General features: G+C 36.4%; 1 protein-coding gene across 2 annotated transcripts in view; it reads left to right on the top strand.

Moving 5' to 3' along the window:
• The window catches only part of ADGRA1 (adhesion G protein-coupled receptor A1), a 249735-nt gene that overhangs the window by 187133 nt on the left and 39474 nt on the right, over nucleotides 1–23128 (top strand). The window contains exons 1-3 of one of the 2 annotated variants that reach the window (XM_058029389.1): nucleotides 13409–13421; nucleotides 13676–13883; nucleotides 14811–15019. In XM_058029389.1, coding sequence (XP_057885372.1) covers nucleotides 15017–15019 — 3 coding nt within the window. In that variant the 5' untranslated portion in view covers nucleotides 13409–13421; nucleotides 13676–13883; nucleotides 14811–15016. Of the gene's footprint in view, nucleotides 1–13408; nucleotides 13422–13675; nucleotides 13884–14810; nucleotides 15020–23128 lie in introns of those variants that run through there. The other variant, XM_058029388.1, reaches the window with a different exon arrangement.

Raw genomic sequence — 23128 nt, 5'->3', positions numbered from 1 at the left:
TGTCTTTTCCTGAGGTTTAGAATTCAAAAATCCTCAACCACAGATTAAAAATGTTTTTAATAGCATTAGATTCCTTACAGCCTCTGAATGTTTTGCCTTTTCAACTTATTTGATAATTTTTCTTTCCTGAAGTGTTTTTATGGTCTGTAATGCAACAAGTGCTATACTGTACACCAAGTGGGAAATCTGCAGTAATGTTTTGTTGTGGCACTTCCTTCCACAAAAATGAGTGAAGAATATATCATTAATATGTGTGTAGTTCACTATGCAATATTTACAGTATCTTTAGTAAACACAGACTATATTTTTTCTGCCTTTGATATTTTTTGTTGCTTGCATAAAAAGTAGGGTTATTAATTTTTTACCTTTAGTTTGACTATACATTACATTTTAAATAGCTTAGCCACCTTTTTTTAGGCATTTAGGTTGCTCTGTCCCCACTGTCAGCATACAAATGCATAGTTGAGAAATGTGTTTTATGTTGTTGTGGAGGTTCCTGTTTTCCCTCAGAGCTCTACATCCTACTCTTCCGAAGCAGACCTGTTCATCATTGCTATTGTTTATCCAGTGATACTCATGGAAATATAGAATAATTTAGGTTGGATAAAGGCTCAAAAACCATTGAGCTGAGCCATTAAGCAAGCACTGCCAGTTCCATTACTGAACCATATCTTTAATTGCCACACCTAATATGTCTCTTAAATACCTCCAGCGATGGTGACACAACCACTTCCCTGGGCAGCCTCTTCCAGTGCTTGACAACCCTTTCTGTGAAGGCTTTTATTCTGATATCAAATTTAAGCCTCCCCTGGCTGATGCCATTTTGCCTTTAACTTATTGCTTGGCAGAAGAGACCAACCTTGTTCACCCAAGCACCTTTCAGGTACCTATAGAGAGCAGTAAGGTCTCCCCAGAGCCTCCTTTTCTCCAGGCTGAACAATCACAGTCAAATCTGGCCATTTGCTGCAAGAATGCCTGGCAATCAAAAGGATCTGAAGTAGCCAGGTGGCTCCTTCATGCTGATGACCAGACATGCAACTGTGTGATGTTGTACCAGACATTGTAAATATGATGCATTCCTGTTACTTTTCATGTTGCTTGGCTGTTTCAAAAGCAACTGACCAATTGATTATTGAAAATAAAAGCAAAACCAATCTACCAACCAAGCAAAACCCAGCAAATGCAGTTTACTAGAAAAGGCAGTTATTTTGGAATTCCCCAGAAATTATATTCCAAGTTTCAGGTTATTTTCCCAGTGGAGAATTGCTGGTTGATACTTTTGGTGAACATGGGTTAAGCTTTCTTTTCTAGTAAGAATCTGTATAGCGAGCATACACTGATGATGTTAGTGATACTACCCAAGGTAATCAACAGCATCATTCAAATGTAAATTTTAGAAAATGATTAAATAAATATTCAAATGCATTTTCTTCACAAGCTCTTCTGTGAATGTTACAGTGTCTCTTCTCCATAAGCTTCCTGCATGTTCAGGGGATTAGGAATTTTAATGGTCCTCAACTTTGTATTGAGCAGAAGATTACTATTCACCTTTAATTTTGAAGAAAAGTCACTGCAGCTCTCTGAAAATCTCCCAAGTCCTACTTGGAATTAATGTAGTGAGATAAGTAATATTATGAAACCGAAAATATTTATTTGTTCTTAAACCAGATTTTTACCTTAGGGTAATGCCGAATTTGTTGACTTAAATCATTGTTAGAAATGGTCTGCACAAATTCAAACTGATGCTGTATGTGGGAGACAGCTGGTTGTCATGGTAACTGTAGTGCAGTTTTTAATTCCACTTGGTGAGTAATGCTAACACAATGTTGCTGAATAGACCATGGCTTAGCAAGTACAAGGATCTTGAATTCTCCATGTCGGTGTTACAGACTAAGAAAATGTTTTGTTCAGATATATGTATACTGCATCATTTCTGGCTTATTGCTTTTCAACAAAGACATTTAAAAAGTGTATCTAAAAAGCTGGAGGATATCAAAACTGTATGGAGAATATGCTTTTGGTGTGGCCCTCAAAGACCCCAACAAGGTGATAAAATTAAAATACAGACAATAAGATATATATGACCAGTGAATATGATTTTGTTTCCTTGTGACTGTTTGTCAGTGCATTTTTAATGTGCGTCTATTGAAGAAATGCTGGATTATAAAAATTTAGGGTGGCAGAAGAGCACAAAATAGCCTATCAGTTTTTATTTTTGTATTTATTTGTGGAAGAAAATAGGACCTTAACTGAATTTATTTCATTTTGCTAAAGCTCAGATACTCGCTTAATGCTGTGCTTAAGAGAAGACCTTTGCTTTTCAGGTAATGTGTCCTATGTGAAAGAAACAACAGACAATAACTCTAGGTGTAGTTGGGGAAAGAGGATGAAAATCCATTTGTTAGTTTGTGAATTACTCTTTTCTAGACCCTCATAATTACTAGAAAAACACTTTTCTTTATGTAACATAATAGAGAAGAATGAGAATAGAAATTTAAGTAGAGTCTGTTCCTTTGGCATCAGTGTTTCCATTTCACTGTGGATATATAGAGCTTCCAGGACTCAGAACTCCTGATGATAATTGTCTTTCTCATTGCTGAGATAGACAATTTGGGACTCTGCCAGTTTTTAAAAAATACACTGTCTTTCAGCTAATAATGTCAGTTATTAATTTTGTACACGATGTTAGTCCTTCACTTGGCATGAGAGACTCAGCTTTTTTCTGTATCGATTTTTTTTACCCCCCTTTTCCTACTTGAGCACATTTCTTTCAGATCCTTGCTCTAAATAATTAATTCATACTCTCAGGTACTCATGTCAGCATCTGGTACAGCAGCAGTAAAAGTCCAGAAGTGTATGTGTAGGATTCACCAAAGTACTCCCATCTGATTTAATGCAGAAAGTAAAGCTGGGAAGTCCAGAAGGAAAAGGTTGTGAAATGGTGAACATATTAAGTTTTTATGTTAGAAAGTGAACATTGCTACTGTCCAAAATAAAGGCATATCAGTTTAATAGGAGACTGGAAGTGATTCAGCAAGAATGAGAACACATTTAAAAAAAAAATCCATCAAATGTGGCAGGGGAAGTCCTTGAGAATCTCTGAACTATACACACTATTGATGTGCCTGACTGGTAAAATAAAGTCCTTTAAAATAAAGGCCTCTGGTAAAAATTTTCAAACACATTAAATATACTGATGCCAGAAGAATTGACCTTTATGGAAAAAGATTAGAAAATCAGTAGAGCAAGAAGGAAAGACCAAGAATATTCAAACCATTGTGAATACTTACAATATAACAATGTAAACCAATTAATTTTTCTACTGATTAAATTGAAAACTTGGTGCTTATATAATTAATTTACAAGACTTTAAAAGTGAACACTTCATGGAATATACGCCACTATTTTTAATGAACATGCTACTGTAGCTTTTTCAGTATGCAGGCCCTGCAGCACTAATACTTCATACTATTAATTCAAAAGCCATGAGCAAGACAAAAGGACTGTGTTTTCCTGTTCAGTCCTGTGGTACACTGAAAACTGGAAGCAGCTTTATATTTGGAAGAATTAAGATCATTATTTTTCCCTCTTTTAGATCTAAGGAATGGGGAAAGAAGACTGAGCTGAGTCCTTAGTTATTACTATCTAAGTCTCATCCCATGTAACTTTAGCTGGGTTGGCACCTGTCTGAGTATTTGAAGGAATCTCTTACATTGCAAATCTCTTGCATATATAGGAATCCTCATTCTCAACAGTCATTGAATGGGAATGAGGAGATTCTCCTCCTGGGCTTAGCTCAGACCTCACCTGGATTCAGCCTCTGTATAAGAAGGATCAAGTGACCTTTGGTGTCTGAAATCCAAGGGACTCGCTTGGCTGAGAGTGATAGAGTGCATTCTGCCCCAGAAATATTACACCATCCTCACCCAATTTAAACCAGGAGTTTTCAAGTGATGAGAGGTGACAAGTACTGATAATGTGTGCAATATTTTAAAGTCTTAGTCAGGGGAACATTATCACTATTTCACAAGCAGCTGAGCTACAAAACTTGATTTGACTAGAAGATTAAGATTTTAATTCAGTCAGCTTTTAGAACTAATATGACATAGACTATTCCAAGTGATTATTTTTGTGGTAACAAACAAAAAAATTCACAGATGCCTAGGTGTTTTATTAGCATCTGTAAAAGATTAATAAATAAGAGGTAAGTTTCTTCTAACCTTCTTAAACTAACAGGACTGTATAAGGTGATCAGTAGGTTGGTGGAAATCTGCTCTGATGGAAGGTTTGCTCAGACTTCACTTCCGTTGTGGTTGGATTTGGATTTTACTGTGACTAATGCTAGCAAATATTTATGATTTTCCCATCATTCTGTAACAAAACTCTTAGAAAAACATAGCAGAACCAATCAAGATAGAGAATCCCTAAACTCTTATTAGAACAGAAGTGTGATAGTATCCAAATGATTCAAAATCAGAATATTGAATCATTTCATGGTGTGGAAATTTTAAATTCACTTCCTAAAAGATCCAAAATGCTAAAATTATTTTCAGCAGTTTCAGCTTTCCTCCAGTGTCAGAGAGGGACAATATTTCAGCAGTCATCAAGCAGCAATGTCAGCATTTCATTGCAGGCATCTTTATGAAAAGGCAGCATCAGAAAAATACTTGGACTTCTGTATATCATAGGCAATGCAGAAGCTTCCTTTGCTTCAGGCAAATTATATAAAAATAGTTTATTAAAAATTTCTGAACTAAGCCTTTTCACTATATTCCTACTTATATTACTAGATGAACTACTATTTATCTAGCTTAGTTAAGTGTGAATATCACATGAGTGAAATCAGAAGTCCTATCATCATGTCCTATAGTATGATTAAATAATTGCAATATTCAGTCATTGAATTAGGTTTTGAATTACTGTATTACCTAATTGTTGCATCATTCTCTACTCATAAATGTATCCATACAAATTACCTAAGTTTTTAGAAAAATTATCATATCTGTAATGGTATGTATTGCACTCCACTAAAATGCATCTGAATTTTGTTTAGTACTAAGTAAATTTTCTCATGCATAAAAGCCATTGAGTAGCCCGTGTTCTTTTAATGAAATTGTGCTTCTCCAAATTTAGAAATAACTTTGATAACACTTTTTGTCTGATTGTTGGGAAATATTCTCTTTGTTCTCATTCATAATATTTTGTTATAAATGATAATTACTAAGCTATGCAGAAATACTGTTATGAGGCCTACATTAACACAATTCACCTAGTTAAAAAAAGAAATTAAAAGTTACCGTGGCATAAAAACTTATGTATGCCAGTTAATTCAGAATTCACATGATTTCTTTTTAGTAAACTGATAATATTTATGTGTAATTGAATTTGGTGGTCAATGAGCTGTAGAAGATATTTTGGTTAGTTAGGTATTTTGTATAATTATGATGTTCCCTCCTAAGATATATGGAGATAGCTTTGCAATTATGTAGCTGAAATTTCAACATAGACAGCTTATGAATGTTTTTTATTGTCCTTATATTTTAAAATTCTAGCAGAAGTTCATCCCATCCTCTAAGTGCATCTGCAACAACTAAAACCACAGTATCAATGTAACAAATTTGAATATTCTTATGATCTTTCCAGAAAAAAATCATACATTTAATGCCTGAAGATTAATTGAGCTTCTAAATAAAAAGGAAAAATACTCCTTCATCACAGGCTGTTTAGAGGAAAGTGCAGCATTTCTAGGAGCTAATTCACCCCTGAAAGGCCCAGTGAACCAAACTCCTGAGAGGATGAGTTTTCCTGTAGAATGCACTGCCAGAAGCCATCTTTTTCAAAAATGAAGCTGCAGTGAGTCTCTGTAGGTCCACAGCTCATAGTGTGAATGTTGGAGTGAGTCTAAAATCCTTTAAGACTCTGGTGATCTTCCCCAAATCCCCAATAAATTCTGGTTGAAAACTCAGAGGCCACCCATAACACTCTTAAATTCCCAGGAAAGTGCATTTTATGCATTCTGTGGTAGAACTTTTTGCAATGTGGCACATTCAGTTGTGGACCCTGAACTGAAGCAGTCATTTAGTGCTGCCTGAAAAAGTTTGTTGCCTGCAGCTCTTACATGTGTCCAGCATGTTTTTAAAAAACTTGTTTCTCAAGAAAAAAATAATATAATTTTCACACTTTTTTATCACATTTTTTTCTTACCATGCCTGTGTAGTCTTTTTTTTTTTCTTCTTAGTGAGATTTTTATGAGCTCTCTTAGCTGTATATTGGGGACGTAAGTAGAATGTTCAAAACTTCCTTTAATCAGGAAATTCATGAGTTCTTAGAAGGAATTTTAAACACTTCTTGTAAAACAGAGAAATAAATCAAACCTTTCTAAGTTCATTTTGTAATTCTGTCATAAAGCTTTCAAATACTCTCTCAAGAGTAGGTAATTTTTTGTGTCCATAATGCCTGAAAAGTACCCCACCCTCTCTGTTATAAAGGCTAGGAAATATTTGCATATTTTAAGTCTGCATTTTTTCTCTTGGCTAGTGTCCTACTTGTCCTTGTGCTCATGCTGGCCATTTGCTTACATGGCTTTCATTTTGCCAGGCTAGCAAAGCTAAGCTCCTTTATTTTCCACTTGTGAAAGAAATTACTCATTCTAAGGGTGACCCTAATAACCATCCTCTACATCCATTCTGTTCTGTACTGACTTTTCCTCAGCCTAGTTGATCAAAATTGTGTATTATATTTCTGATTAGGCCTTTAAAATCAGAATGTTTACATGGAAATGAGTCATCTAGTATGTTCTGGATTGTATTTGTAGCCTTTCTTTTAATTGTTAAATCATAGAGGCTCTGAGTCATCCTGTGATCAACCAGTGCTTTCACATCCTTGTCCTTATCTTTTGCTTTCCAAAGTGCCTTGTTTCACCAGCTTATAATAGACAATCTCAATATAAATATGTAAAACATGATTTAGAACATTGTCTTAGATGACATTCCTCTTTGTTTCAAGGTGATCAAACAAAAATTGGAAGTGTTTAAGCTGATTTTCACACTAACCTTGGATATATTCACTCCAGCCTGTCTTCTCCTTTCAAAGTAAATAATTGTGTTATCAACTGTAGCTTGTTCCTTATTCACCTAAAACTAATTGCTGCTAGTTGTTAATGTCTCAAAAAAATTCAGGTGAGTTGTATTGCCTTGTCTGGAAAAATACTTTGTGAGGAGAATTATCATTTGGGTCTGGCATTATTGATGGTAAACCTACTCTGTCTCCCTTCATGGTCTTTTTCTTTAATTCCTTTTTTTTTTTCCACTTTTTCCTTCACAATAGCTAATTAACAGGTTAGCTGTTGCTTATAGGTTTGCACATATTTTCGTTTTCTTAGAAAGTTTGCAAGATGTTCAAATATGAAATATAAAACCCTAATTTGGAAACTTTTGGTTTTTACCTTTATTGAAAAAGGGCTACTGGCAATCAGATTTCCAGATTACTTTACATTATCAGCTTTTCTAAAATTTCAGTGCTGTTTGCTGTATCCATTTTTATTGAAACGGATTTTCCAGAAAACTTTTTATTATTAATTAGGGAGAACTTTCAAATTAAGATTTTATTTTTTATCTTTTGATGCAATTTGCATGTATTTATAATTTATGCCACATTTTCATTGTGCATCAAACCATCTTTTATGCCTGGCTAGAACAAAGATATCTTGGACTCCATACTTAGTTTTCCAGAAATTGAGATGGATGCACACTGCAGAATTACTGCATAATGACTTTACCACATAATAATCCCAACATGCTTAGCAATTTCGTCTCCGTAGCCAGGTAATTTCATGTTGCATTTTTGGAAGTACTGCTTCATTTCATCCTGGGAATCTATATAAACTTTGCTTTTTACCTGCTAGTCATCCCTGAGCCTTTCCAGACTTGTGTTCAAACTGCACTCCAGAAAGCACAGTTAAACCATGACAAATTAGTAGCAAGATAATGTAGGTAAATTAGCATGGCTGGAGAACTCCTACTTTCCTTGTTTGGTATCAACCCATTAAAAAATAAAAAAACAAAATCCTGTTTGTTTTAGCACCTGGCAAGTTGATTATCTTGTATAAGCATTTTCAAACTGGCATTGTTTTCATTATTTTTACAAACCCCTTATTTGGTATTTTCCCACCTGGTCTAAATTTTGGGGGCTTTTTGTTGATTCTTTTCATGCCAGAAAAAGAGATCAGAACTCATGCACAGCCTACCTAAAGCCTCACAGAACTGGGCCAAATGCCTGTGCTTATCTCATATATTTTGTGCTGAAATAATTCCAAAGGAGTGTTGGTTAAATACCTACCAGGAGACACAGTTGGAAAACAAAATTGTGCCTCTTTCTATTCGTTAACAACTAAATCTTTAACATAAACCACAAACTGAAATCTTCCATTGCTTCTAAGGAACTGCTGTCTTATTTGAGGGACTAAATACAATCTATTATATATGTATAGATAATTTATTTGCTTGATTTTATTATGATGACCACAGTGTTAACTCAGTATATATTTAATAATACAGCCAGAGAGCTTAGTTTCTACTTTTTTTACTGTAACTTTATATAGCTTGTGCCTATTTTGGCAGCACCCTTATATCTTTAATAATTTAATATATGGTGTCTTGCATCTGAATCTCTACACTACTTTATCAGATTCTTTGAAATCTGGAAACAGTGAAGCTGCTTTTCCAGTTCTCCTCCAGGTTTTAGGTGACTTCATTCACTTTTTTTTCCCCCTTCAGACTTTCTCTGACCTGTTGTTAAGGTGCTGGTTTTTAAGTTAAGGAAATTGCTCACTGGGAAAATGTACCCTATGATTGTTCTGAGGACTAAGAATTGGATGGTTTCCTGTGAAATATATTTTATCTTAAACATAAATACTGTTCCTGATCTCAAAAGTCAATCTAGTACCAAGGCATGCACAAGGAAGAGTTACTGAAAATAGATTGATTTTTGTCATTCCACAGTGGTTACCAAGTAGGTTTCTTGATAATGATTGATAATTAGTATGGTCTCTCAGCATTATGCTAAATTTTAGGCAAGTTGAGCACTGTAATGGGAAAGCAAAGTTTCAAGAGTAAATGGGAGCAGGTCTCTTAAAGGAATTAAGAAAGTAGAAGGGCCAACATATCACAACGTCACCTAAGGCAAGAGGCTGTCTTTCCTAAACACTTCAAAACTCCTTGTAAATGCTAGCATTCATTATAGGAAATGGACTGCCACCAGAATAAAACTGCCTAGGGAAAACTTCACTTTAAATCTCTCATTTTACCCTTAAAACATTTTTAATAAGGGCCACACATGCATGAGTTGCAAGAGTCCGTACCTCCCAATATCCTGAGGACCATTTCTGCTTTAGAATGAGATTTTTAATTTAAAACTTTTAGAATACATTTGGATTTATTGATTCTGTTTTGGTGCCTCAGATATTTTGAAAAATTACATGCGCACACACAAATAGCTCTAAAATGGAAACAAACACCAAAACTTCAAAAGTACTTATAAAACTGTACTGTCCAAATTATGCATTAGAGTGTTTAAAGCAACCTTTCATTCTGCTTTTTGGAAAGTTGACCAGGTTCCAAGAAGTCCTAGAACCCATGAGTCCTAGGAGGCCTCCCAGAAAATCCTAAGAGCTGGTTTAGAGCTGATAAGCCCTCTTTCCCTGGCTGCAGGTCACACAGCAGATTTTCAGATATCTGGGCAGATGACATGGAAGACACTTCAGAGGGTTTGACAATTGCATCATTTCTATCATATTTGTGTGCAGATGGGTGGATGTCTATAAATAGTTTTTATTTTGAAGACAAGCATTTTCCAGAATAAAAATGCTCCTTAGAAGAATCTACGCTGCATGTTCAGGATTCCCTTTTTCTAATCAATGCCAGTACAATCCAGTTAATAGGACTGAAACTGAAATGGAGTCATGATGGGATTATTGACATTCTGTTTTGAAAACACTCACAGAATGTCTAAATCCTGACTGGTGAAATGCTGACACAAACTGTAAGCTTTTCCAGGAAAATTTGAGGTGCCAGGGCTGTCACTGCAAGGCTGTGGCTCCGGTGGTGGGTCTGCATTGCTCTTTCTCTCTTCTCAGAGGTGCAGGCAGCTTCTTGCCACCAGCATGCTCAGATACTGCAGTTCCCATGGGATGTGGTGATATGGTGCCCAAATAAAAAAATTAGTTGAAATGATTTATGTGAATTTTGAAGCATCTGAAGTACAATAATTCCCTCAAAACTTGATGTTGCTGTCATTGGTTTTAGTAATACGTGTTCCTGTATTGTATTTAATCTCTGAACTCTGGAGCATCTCACAGTACAAAACAAATGCCATCACTTTAATCTCACTTAAGTGAGAGGGAAACTGAGGCAGGAGTGGGGAACTGACTTATGCTTTACTTCACACAAGATTAGCAGAATGTAAAACTGAACCTTTAGCTGGGTTCCCTCCATCCTCTACTACAATAATAGGAACTACCTCAGTGCTCACATCCTCCCTCTCATGTGAATAATAAGTAATACTATTGAAAATTCTCACACATCTTAGATGAAGAGAATGTATTTGTTGATATTTTTAAACAGTACCATGAATGTGTGGGCCTTCTCACTATGTGCATCTTTCATTAATATCCTACTACAGGATCTTGTTGGCAGGCTTGCTGTCTTGCTGTAGCAGACAGTTGGGTGTTTAATTTTGAGGAATTGCTAAGCAAATATTTGATGTGCAGCAAGTAGTTTGACTTTATGTGTACATTTGTCCAGTTAAGGAATACCCTGTCCCTTTGCCTTTCACTCCACCAGACTGCCTGCATGCAAGAAAAACCTGAAATAACAGGTAGTATAAGTGGGCAGTGTTCACAATAAAACTGGACTCCAGGTAGTGACTGTAGGCAATTTAGTGAAGTTTATTAAATAGTTTGTGCTATGGGTATTCATATTCATTTTGAGCAGACAACAAGGGAAAAATGCTGTCCTGAAGTCTGATCAGGAAAACGTTTTCTGTAAATGTCTTTTTGTCAAGTAAATAATTTGATGTTGCTGCATGTTTGAGATTTGCTCAGTCAGCCCGAGCTGTGCAACCAGTCCACACTAATTCCACTGTGGGCTGTGTGCAGCCTTTCCTCCCTGCCTTCAGCCTTGGCCCTGTGATGTGGAGCTGCAGCTGTGGGTAAGGCCGGGGCACCGTGGGCACGTTCCTCCCTCCCTGCTGGGTGCTGAAGGGTCTCTGTGGGCAGGGAAGGGCTGGGGGCAGCTGGCCCTGCCCAGCCCTGCTTGGGCATGGAAGGGAAGAGAAGGGCAGCTGGTCCTGCCCAGCCCTGCTTGGGCACTGGAGGGGAAAGAAGGGAAGGGAAGGGCTGGGGGCAGCTGGCCCTGCCCAGCCCTGTTTGGGCATGGAAGGCAAGGGAAGGGCAGCTGGCCCTGCCCAGCCCTGCTTGGGCACTGGGGGGGGGAAAGAAGGGAAGGGCTGGGGGCAGCTGGTCCTGCCCAGCCCTGTTTGGGAAGGGAAGGGCTGGGGGCAGCTGGTCCTGCCCAGCCCAGGCAGTGCCACCCGCCCCAGCTCCCTGTGCCTCCGGTGGGAGCAGCTCCCACTCCGCACCTCCCCGGTCCCACAGGCAAGCTCTGTCTACACCATTACTTTTTCCTATTAGTATCAGTAAGTCCCAATGGAGAAGCAATTAAAGAACCACAATAAATTAGATGATTTGCCCTCTTAGCAAAAGTGCTACAAACCTGTTGTTTTCTCTGGATTGTGTAGGGCTGCTTTTGTCAAGTCATAGCACACTGTTGCTTAACCCAGTGCCTTTAGCTGTCGGTTTCATTATCATAAGCTTATTCATATGCTTCTATCTTTCTCTTTTTGTGTAAAATGAATAATTAGTGCAATTTAATATGTCATCATTGTTGCTTTTTCCAGCACAGAATAATAATGAAAATCCAGCATAAATATAAACTTAATTGCACCGTAACCTCTTTACGCATCTGTACGTCTCCACATAAGCCCTCAACAGTGATCTGGTTTGATAAATGACACTTTTTTAAGACTCTGTACATACTTTTTCATAGCAATTTTAAGGACAAAATGGAATCATCAGAGGTTCAGCATATGCAGATACGTGGGATATCATAGAGTAAAACATGTCTATTTCAGAAGCATGAAATAAAGCCAATTATAACAGCTTTAGTGAATTAGACAGTGGAAACAATCTCAGGATGAGTGCTTGATATTTAGCTCAGTTAATACCAATTAAAGCCTTCATAATAATTTAAAATTCTAATGTAGAAATGTTCTGTTGCTATTTGCTCTTTTTTTCTCAGTACTTTTAATGAGCAACATTGCCTAGATTGAATTTTTATTTTTACTATTTTTAAAAGGACATTTTTGCAGTTGTACTGTTAAAATCTCAAAACCTTCCTAAAATATACATGGTAAAAGGAAAATGGTGTACAGAAGCCTTTATCTCTTTATTTAAGCATTCAAATGACATCACAGACTACTCATGCCTTCCTTCCATATTTATTCTGTGGTCACTGGATGCTTCTCATACTCATTTTAGTTTGCTGATCTCTGTTACACCTTTTATCTCTCACATGTGTATTTTTCCCAGCACAAGGATGTATATTAAATGTCATGTTTCTTTATAGTGTTGTGAAGATCATTGTTTTACTTCTGAAATAGGTAGTGCACATGTGCTATGAGCAAACTGTGGTAATCTATGTAAATTATGTGCACAGATCCCTACTCTACCCTTGGGGGAAATGCAAATTAGAACATTTTGTAGTGTGTTTGTTTTTAAATACATACACTTTTCACATCAAGGCTCAGGACAGACTCCCTGTTTATTTTCCCATTGCTCATCATTTGTTATTCCTTGTAAATATCTCAGTCTTTAATGATTAGTTTGCTACTTTGGCAGGAAAAAAAATACTTGATGAGTGAAGTCCTCAAAATACAATGTTTGGTGTATTTTATAGCTCTGCTGTAAGGGATTTATCTGCTTGTAAAAGGGTATGTAACACAAAACTCAAAGCCATTATAGTGATCTGACAGTCTTTATTCATTTTCTCCCAGTGTTGTTTTGTTTTCTTCTTTTACATTAATGTTTGTAATATTTTTAATCCTGCATGACTAAAACGTAGTTAACTGATTTTGCTTATATGAAGCAAGAAAAACATATCCTAAACTGTGTTGTTTACTGCACTTGCAGTTCTCTGCAGATGTAATTTGTTTTAATAATAAAATTATTTTTATACCCTTTAAGTACCCTTTCGGAGAAATGTTTTAATGTAAGTTGTCTGATTCTATTTTAAGTGAAGGAGAAAACCTGGTAGAGGTTGTCTCTTTAAATCAGATCTGCAGTGTTGATGGACCCTCTAGCAGGCACGGTAAGAACCATTCTCACCTCTGCAGCAGGGAGCTTGACCATATAGACTCTCACATTCAATCAAAACGTTTTCCCTTTTAATATGCACTGTACCAATCCTATTCCCATGGTTACAGCCCGTGCTTCTTTGGTTGCTTCCAGACTGTTGGAAAAGGAAGGCAGCATACATTTCTTGTACAGGAGTTTAAAACATCATGAAAGCAACCCTGTTGTGATTTGCATTTTAAATGTTTCTTTTTTTTTCTCATTGTACAGAATGCTGTAGCAGTAGCTTCAGTTCATTTGCCACAGTCTGTCTTCTCTCAGTCTTCAGCCTGGCAATCTGTTGATAACTCCACTTGCAAGCTACAGTTTATTGTCTTTCGGAATGGAAAACTCTTTCCTAGCACAGGAAACTCATCAAATCTCGCAGATGACGGGAAACGTAGGACGGTTGCCACACCAGCTGTTTTTGCTAAAATAGGTGAGAAGCTGTTATGCATTATTTTCTTTCATCTGAAAGCTACGGTATACTTGATTGTGCAGAGAATAGAGGGGTAGAGTATGCAGTGTGCTGGGAGGCTGGATACAGTCTCTGTCTTTAGTACAATGTTTGCAATTGTTCCTGTCTGCACGGTTTTGTTCAGATTGTCCTGCAAATAAAGAAATGCCCTTGCGCTACGATTAGAATGCAAATTCTGGGCTGCTGTTTGTTGACTGTGTTGTTACAGATGCTCGCTCCTTAAAGCTATTGGAAGGATCCTTGTTTTACTCTTTGCAGTTGCAATGTTAATGTCCTAGACACTGGTAAAAATAAGGCTTTTGGAGAGGGAGTAGTGCCCTGTTGCATGTATCAATAGTCAGCAGTATACTTTCTGATGCGATGGATGTAAAACAGGTGTTGTTAAAGACTTTTATCTAAATGGCATACGTTGTATGTGCTAGTGAATCAGTATTTTGGTTAATTTCTCACCCATGCAATTTTACTAATTTTGCCCGACACTGAATAGTGCTCTCATTTCCATTAACATTTTAAAATCTTTGAATGTTACTTTCAAAGTGCAGAATTGTCTCAGCTAATAATCATCCATGAAACTGAGCCGTTTCTGCAGTTACATGGGCAATAGTGTAATACTTACTGGTCATAAATGAAGAATCTGAAACAATAAAAATGATCTCCTTTGTGAGGAGTTATTAGATCATTGTGACACAATATGTGTTTGAAATGCTCAGATTTATTTATACCATTGCAAACTTCTCCGATGTGAGCACTACCTTTGATTTTGACCATTAAGATTTTATGTCCCCTGGCTTTTTCCCCCTAGTTTAGTGTATCTGGTCTCTTTACAGAGCATTGATCACTAAAGGGTTTTCCACTCCGTCTCTCTGATTCAGTTTTTTCCTTTTGCAGATGGGTGCAGTTTCGGAAACCTCACTAGCCCTCTTACTATAGGATTGAGGCACTTTGCACGGGGTATAGACCCCATTGCAGCCTTCTGGGATTTTGACCTTCTAGATGGACATGGAGGCTGGTGGGGAGAAGGGTGCCACATAATTAGTTCTGCAGGCAATATTACCACCATTCAGAGTACACACTTCAGTAACTTTGCAGTGCTAATGGTAAGTATATGACTTAGCAAATATAACTATATTTCTCTCTCTCTCTCTTTTGCCATTCATTTATGTTTTATTTACATGCATCTGTTTCATTCAGATTTTTCAGTAGCTGACCTGGGTTTTTATAATGTTTAGTATAAAACAGTCTAAAAGAAAGTTACTTAACTGCTAGCAAGTGAATGAACCTGGTGGTCAGTTTTAATATCCTGAGACAGGCCTAATCAGAAATGGCATTAACTTCAGTCTTATAAATGAAAGTTCCATCAAGGAATGATTAGTACATAATGGTTATAAATTATATGACAGGGTTTAAAAATGTATACTCCTGTGTGCTTTTACATCAGCACATCTCAGAGGCTGGTCTGCTTTTGTTCCTGCCCTGCACTGTGTTGATCATACTAATTAGTTGCAGGCATACCGCAATGTTGAATCATTTAATAAATGGAGAGGAATAGCATCTTCTGCTCTTTTAAGTGGGGACAGAGCTGTCCTTGTTGATTCTGTGGGAGTTTTGGTTTGTGCACTGATGCTGATAGCCTACTTACCAAATTGCTGCTTCTGAAGGAAAATATTCCTGTGCAGGGCTAACACATCAGCTGCTTTGCTCTGTTCTCAGTCACACTTACAGTTCCCATTGCAGTTATTTAACTAACCTGCTTAACAGAAAGTTACCTTCATGAAAGCAAAAATATAATGCATACAATACTGAACTCTTATTATTCAGGGACTAGAGGAAAGCGAACAAGAAACTGAAATGTTTCTAAGCTTTAGAAAATCTTTGCACCCTTAAAAATATTTATTATAAAACAGTTGTAAAAAGAGTAGATGTGTGTACTATTAATACTAGATTGCTCTTGAATGCTGATGCATGATTGCACTGTAGATGCTGCTTGTGTACATTACAGAAATGTTTATAGTTGAGTAAATAATGCATTGTGTGTATGTGTAAGGGACAGCAAACACAGGCGACAGGAATTGCGAGGACGTGTGCAGAGAATACCAATCTGCTGCTGTCAGATGGAGCCCAGATGGCAGCCAATCATAGCACAAAGCTCTGCTGCCCACGAGTTAAATGCAGATATTATCGTCCACTTCGTAAGAACTGATTTCCCTGAGACTTAGTTGAACAATTTTTTACCCACTATAGAATTGTTCAGAATGTAAGAGCTGTTCCTCAGATTTGATGACAGCAAATATAGCTCATTTTCTACAGCTCCTGTGAGTTCCCTTTCCCCCCAGCCTCTTGTTTCCCAGAATGTGAATCACAATTTTGTTTTGAGGGTGTTTTTCTAAATTAATTAAAGAAAGCACCTGTTGACTTTGCAGGTGCCACACCCAAAATGGCTTCCTCCTTCTTCAACTGCTTGAGTTCAGCACGTTGCTGTTAAACTTTGAGCAGTTACTAAATGTTAACTAACAGTTTGCAATCAACCAATTCCATAATTTCTTTTTGTTTGAAAAGTTGAACACTGATACAAGGGCTGCAGGAAATTTTTGGGTTGAAATGCCCATTTATCTCTTATAAGATGTAGGAAATGGGTTTTTCTACAACTGTAAAGGCAACTGAGGCACTTTTTGCTGGAGATTTGTATCTGGTATGTAATTCTGCTTTAGGCATTGTGTTTGTTTGCTTATGAGCATTTGACTGTGCTTTATTTCATGTATGCATCTTCCAATTTTCTCTGTGCAGGATAAGAAAGTAGAATCTTAGAATCACCCTTGCTTTGCAATTTCTATGGTAGCAAACAATGGGATATATTTCCTAGCTCATGTTTCACATTAACTTTCAAGGAAAAAGATGACAAGTGATTTTAAAATCTCCATATATAAATATGCACACACACAAATCCACTTTCCAGTCATTGTCTTTCTAAATACATAATAGAAAATTTTTGTAGCTTCATTATGTCCAAACATTTTCATTCAAGTATTATTTCTTAATTACTGTTTTGTGGCATAAAGTCAAGGATTATTTTATTTGATAGAAATTATGCTTTTCTGGGCAGTTCAATTCTCATACCAGAAATGAAAATACTTCGTTGTTCTGCATTGTTATTAATCTATAAGATGAATAGTATAATGTGTTTATGTGTACCTTATTAATTTATATCTATATGCCTAAAGTATTTTTTAAATACTAAAAAACCATCAGCAAATTCAAGATACCTGGCATATGGTGTGTAACTAATGAAATTAGCTACAATATCATGATACATGTCATTAATCTGTAATTCTCTAATCTGTTAAACAACAAAAATTCATAATTGATTATTATGGTTTGGGGTAATTGCAGAAAACTGAATATCTGTAAACTAAAAAGCAGCACTAAAGCTTTGCATTGCCATCAGAATTGTGTACATCCTGCTGTAGATTAAGCTGAAACAGAAGCCTCAGTCAATCCAACTGTCCATTTTATGGTTAGCACAGCACATATTCTGGTTTGGCACCTTTTTAAATAGTAAGAAAAAGTTTCCTAAGATGGTTTCATAGAAGTTGCTTATGTCTATGTAACATAAAAGGGTTAAAATAAAGGTTTTCTAGAGTCCTTTTTTTAGAAAGGCAGCAATCAAGGATTTATCAACAACGATTGATAATTAATAAGCATAAGCATACTTCAAGTGAGAGGAGTCATGTAGAGCCCTTTGATTTCTCTCTGTGACAGTTGTTCAAGTGATGTCAGTGAGAGAGAAAGTTTAGTTTGGAGGTTGGGTTGGGGAGGAGGTACATGCTCCTTCCCTCACGTGGCCTCACACTTTCACTTTGCTCTGGGTTGGGCTGGCAAATAGAAGTGAAATAATAGAGTCAGACACAACAGAGCATTATCTATTTCTGATCAGGTTTTGAGTCGTATGTCCTAGAGGTGAGAGTAAAATACTGTGATCTAACTCCTACATTATATTCCTGCTTTTTACTTCATGTACTGTGCGCTCAGACTAGTCCTCTATTTTTTCCTTTCTTCTGTTACCTATAGGAGGAAGAGAGTTTGTTACGCTCTAGTTTCTTTTGGAGGTGTCCAAAGCCTCTAGGGTCCTGAACTCTGCAATGTGATTTTCTATTTTAGAGTAAAATCATAAATTTATAGACTCTGAAGCTTTTTCATAGCTAATGATAAGTATTTGCTTCTTAAATACTGAATATTTATGTTGTTGTGTGAACAAAGTTGTACATCAGTATTTTAATTTTTCAGGACAATGTGTGTGTATGTTATGACCAATCCAGAGACCTCTGTATTTGAGGAATAACTCTTCAGGAGATGACAAAAATATCCAATAGCAACAATGAATTTCAAAACTTGCTAAATATGTTTTGGCATACATTGTCCTTTGTTCTTCCTTTCATTTTTCTTAGAACGCAATAGAAATTCAATAGTGATGGATATTACTGTAATTGTATACAGCATTTCCTTTCCCCCTTAGACTGCTTTGTCAACAGTAATTTCCTCAAATCTGCCAAATAAACACAAATAAAATTATTAAATCTAAGTATGACACTTCCCAATTAACATAAAATGGATTAATAAATATTCTTAGCCCTTCTAATTGTAATCCTAAAAGTTAAATCAACATAAGGTTAAATCAACATAAAATCATAAGCAGCTCCTTTCCTATTCTGTCACAATTTGTCATATTATTCCAACCAAGATAGGTTTGGGTTTTTGGGTTTGCTTTATGTGCATAAGGAGTAATTATTTGTAGAAGTAGCATACATTCAGTGGATGCTTGTATGAAATAATTAGGGCTGGGGAGACTGAACTGACAAAACCAGAGCATATTTGAAACTGTTCTGGAAGCAAACCTTGGAAAATGGTGTGAATGGGAAACTGAGAAGAGGCAGGATACTAGGAATGGATCACAGTAAGAGTTAGGGTACTTTTCTCTTGTTTTGCAAGCATCCCCCCAATCTTTGTAGTCTTTCCAATCTGGTATGAAAAAAGCTACTTTTTCAACATTTTCATTGTTACTGGGGACAATTGCAGAATTTTTTAAGCCTGTTCAGTTCAGTTCTGAACACAGAATTCTAAACTTCCATCTTTCAGGTGTTCTGCAAATTAAGCAGCCTGTCTAAGCCTTTTGAGAAATTAATTCATGAGTCGGGGAAGTATTACAGAGATGTCATTTGGAAGGTTGATATAATTACAGTATTTGACTTTTCCCCATAGAGAACACAGGGTTTTCTCATAGCAGGCTGTGGAAACATTGTTCTGTACTTTGAAAAATCAGACTGCCTATAACAAGAGGCTTAAGAACGAACATTTCAAGTCTCTTTTAATGTTTAAACACAAATTTAAACACCTATAGCATAGACCTTAGCAGAGTCTATGCACCAAAGATTGTGAAAGTGATCCAGAAAGTTTACTTGCTATATGTAAAATTAACATTTGATGTAGTGGGAGCTGCAGAATTCCCTGGAATTAGATTAGCTGCACATGTATAGATGTTTCCCAGTGTGAAGAGCCTGCAAGGAGAGGCACATGCTCCTCACTTCAGTCCTCAGCTGGCATGCACTGCTCTCTGCTCATGCAATGCTCATGCTCATCAGAGAATGCTGAGCCCATATGGACAGTATTGAGTCCAGCCCCCAGAAAAGGCTGCTTTTTTAAGAATATTCCTGACTGACAGTCCTTTGCACAAAGCCTTGGAATTAGAGTACACTTAAGAGCAAGATGTGCTTTGTATTTCGTTTTCCTTCCATGTACTTTTTATTAAATTGCATTTAATAATATGTATTATTTGCTCTGTAAAAAGCATAAACTGGTTTGGTACTGGGCTCAAAATTCCAGGCTTGTCTCCTCCAAAAGGCAGTGTTTTTATCACAAATTAGATCTCTGGCTCAAGCTCTTTCTTTCTGTTTTTCCTTTCTGTTGGCTTAATGGATCTTGCATTCATCATGGTGCAACTTCAGCCAGCAGGTAAATGGATACAGATTGTAAAACTCAGTAAAATATGCCAACTCTTGGAAGATAGATGGAAATTAAGGGGCTGGAATCCAGGCCTTGGGACATTTTATTGTCTTGGTGGCTTCTACTGGGCTCCTTTCAATTCAGCAACGTCATTCTTGTACTGAAGTGCCCAAAACTGGACACAGTAGTTGAGATTTGGCTCACAAGTGGTGAATAGAAGGGAATAATTATTTCCCTACTCTGCTGTGTGCAGTCTTGGTAATGTGGCCCAATATGGGATTCACCTCATGTGCCCCAAGTGCTCACCACTGTCTTGGTTTGTTTCACACCATCTTAGAAGAGTGAATCAATTACAGTTTCTCATTGGACAACAGTTAATGGGCCTTGTAGTTGTAGACACCAGTTTGTAATGGTCAAAATCTTGTAAGTATTCATTTTCCTGGGATAATTACTGTGATTTTTCAATGTCATAATGATTTGAATCCCATCTAGGAAATAAAATCAAACCTAACTTTTTAAAATGTAACATACAATTTTGCTGCTTTGCATACAGCATTTAAAAAAATGCTTCTTTTCTGCATGTTGTCTTCCCCAGAAGATTACTCAAGGGAAGTTGATGGATCAATAAGGTTTAATTATCATCAGAGAACACACAACATACATCTCTTATATATCTATAATGAAATCAGTTTTCAATATATAAAATTTCTAAAAAGAATATTCTACTTTGGCATTAATGATTTTCATACTCAAAATTTTACGATTTGTTTATTGCAGAAGATTAGATAAGAGATAAAACTCGTGCTTGAAAATGGAATTAGCTCTAAGATGCTGATTGTTCTTCATTCTTCTGCAGGCAAAATGGCTGTATTCCTGTAGGACACATGGCATTTGCTTTTATACTGATGATCAAACACAAGGAGATGTTGAGCCTTGCATTTACACTATTAAAAACTAGTTCTTGAGTACACAGTGATGGTACTCAAGTAAAATTGCTTTCATTTTTTCCAAATGTGTAGCTACAGCTTTCAAATGTGTAACTTCACTCTGCTTCCTTTTTCACAACTTTAACTTTTCACAGTGATATCCAACTTACTTATTTCTTTAAATAACTGTGCTGTTACTACTGTATAGTTACAGTCACACATTTCTGAATGCAGAGAAATTGTGTGCCTAAATTTATGGCAAAGTGTACTATAGTATATGAAAATATAATTACATCAGTAAGAGCTAGAAGTAATGTTCTATCATTTTTAGCAGAATATTTCTGTTTAAATTGTCCAGTTGTTTGCATTACTAGTCAAAGTATGAGCTACAATTGTATTGAACATTCCTGTTACATACTCATTCATCTAACTCAAGAGACTTACTCTATAAAAGAATTAATGGGGAGACATTAAAAAAAACATGGGAAGAAAAGATGATCAGGGTGAAAAAGGATGTTTGAGTGGACATTCAGAGACAGTTCTGAACCAACAGACTTTTAAGGAATTATTTGAAAGTTATGAAGTCATGATATCCTGAGTGTTTATTCATGCGCACTGGAAGAAAACAAGAATGAGAAGGCCTTAAGAGCCTGGGTCTGTCATGTTAAAAAAACTAGCACATCAAAAGACAGAGTTCTTTTCCTCTTCTTTTCCATTTGTGATTGAGGGAAGAGCAGCAAGAACTGACTCCTCTAGATGGGACAGCATGAGCTGAGTTCCTCCATGGAAGTGACTCCACCTCTCACCCTGGGTGTTGGTGAGCTGGGCAGGGCAGAGAGGAAACTTGTGCGAAGGACAGGAGTGACAGAGCAGGTTTAACTGAGGTTTAACATGCAGGCTGAGGAAGAACCTGAAGAGAAATGGGATGTGATAACATGTAGCTGACATTTTGTTCATAAGCTATCTTTTCATTCTGATGGTCCTTTTTATATATGTTGTGAGCTGCTCTGTTTAGAACTGACATTCATACGCATCTGGAGAAACTGGTACAATCAATCTTAGAAACTTCAAAGCTAATAATGAAGGAAAATAATAGCTACCAAGGCATCAGTTACTTAGAGGATCATTTTAGAAGGTAAACTAAATTCTCACCATTTAGTAATTGCATATACTCATGAACATTATCTGCTTGTACGTGGACAAATTCATATTCATAAATAATGGTGCTAGAAATCAGCTCTCTGCATGCAAATGCAATTAAACAGAGGTATTAGCATCACAGTCCCAGTTTCCTAAGGGGAGATTTCAAAAATAATGTATTGAATCTTCTTCTGCAAAACAATGTATTGAATCTTCTTCTAAGGGAACCTAAAACTGACAAATAAGAAAAAAGTATTTTAAATGTTTGCCAATATTTTAAAAGTTAGAGTTTGCTGGATTGTCATATTTGGTACTATTTCAGATTTTAGCTTTGTCTGCTGGGATGTATATTCATTTTTATGTGCAGAGTTAGTGCCTCTGCACATGGGAAGTGGCATGTAGATGACACTGTGTTTGCACTCAGGTTTTGTGTATAAATTTTAGTATCTGTGTGCAGAAATGTAGTGCCACAAGCAAATGTGGCTTAATGCATTACAGGGAACATAATGTTTGCTGTAATTCAGATGGTCCAAATTTAATTCAGACAGTCTGAAGACATTCTGTTTTATGTAATGGTCTCCTTTTGCTTTCCATCCATCACACCTCCAGATTTAGCTCTCCTAAATGTGTAATTTAGAGTGGGAATTTTTAAAGGTTAATTTTACAAAGATATGGATAGTTTTTCATTGTTTTTCATGAAGAATTGTGTCACTAGGTACTAACTTTCAAAAGGAACGCATGGATCTTTAGTCTGCTGTTAATATAGCTGTCCAAGTTACTTTGGAATTACTATAGGGAGTAGAGTACTTCCAACTAAGTGTGAAGGTCACTGGGTTACAGGAGTTGTATTAACTGGTAATAATATTTGAGTGAGTTGATAATTTGAGTGTATTCTCATGGTCTTTTTACTTTGAATGGTTCTTCTGCAGCCATATATATGCCATTTGGAGACCTTTATGGTGATTTGAAATTTTGTTCTTAATATCTTAGTAAAATACGCTCATAAAGTTCATGTTATCAGGAGGACCAGATACTGCTAATGCTGGGAAAATGAAATATTCTGTGTATTTTTTCAGACCTTTTTTTTTTTAATTAGGATATGTCTGCTTGTACAAAAAGGTTAATTTCTGTCTAGCAAACTGTATG

The sequence above is a fragment of the Melospiza georgiana genome, chromosome 8, assembly GCF_028018845.1.
Source record: "Melospiza georgiana isolate bMelGeo1 chromosome 8, bMelGeo1.pri, whole genome shotgun sequence".
Classification (NCBI taxonomy): Eukaryota; Metazoa; Chordata; class Aves; order Passeriformes; family Passerellidae; genus Melospiza; species Melospiza georgiana.
This window is presented reverse-complemented; position numbering and strand designations above follow the sequence as displayed.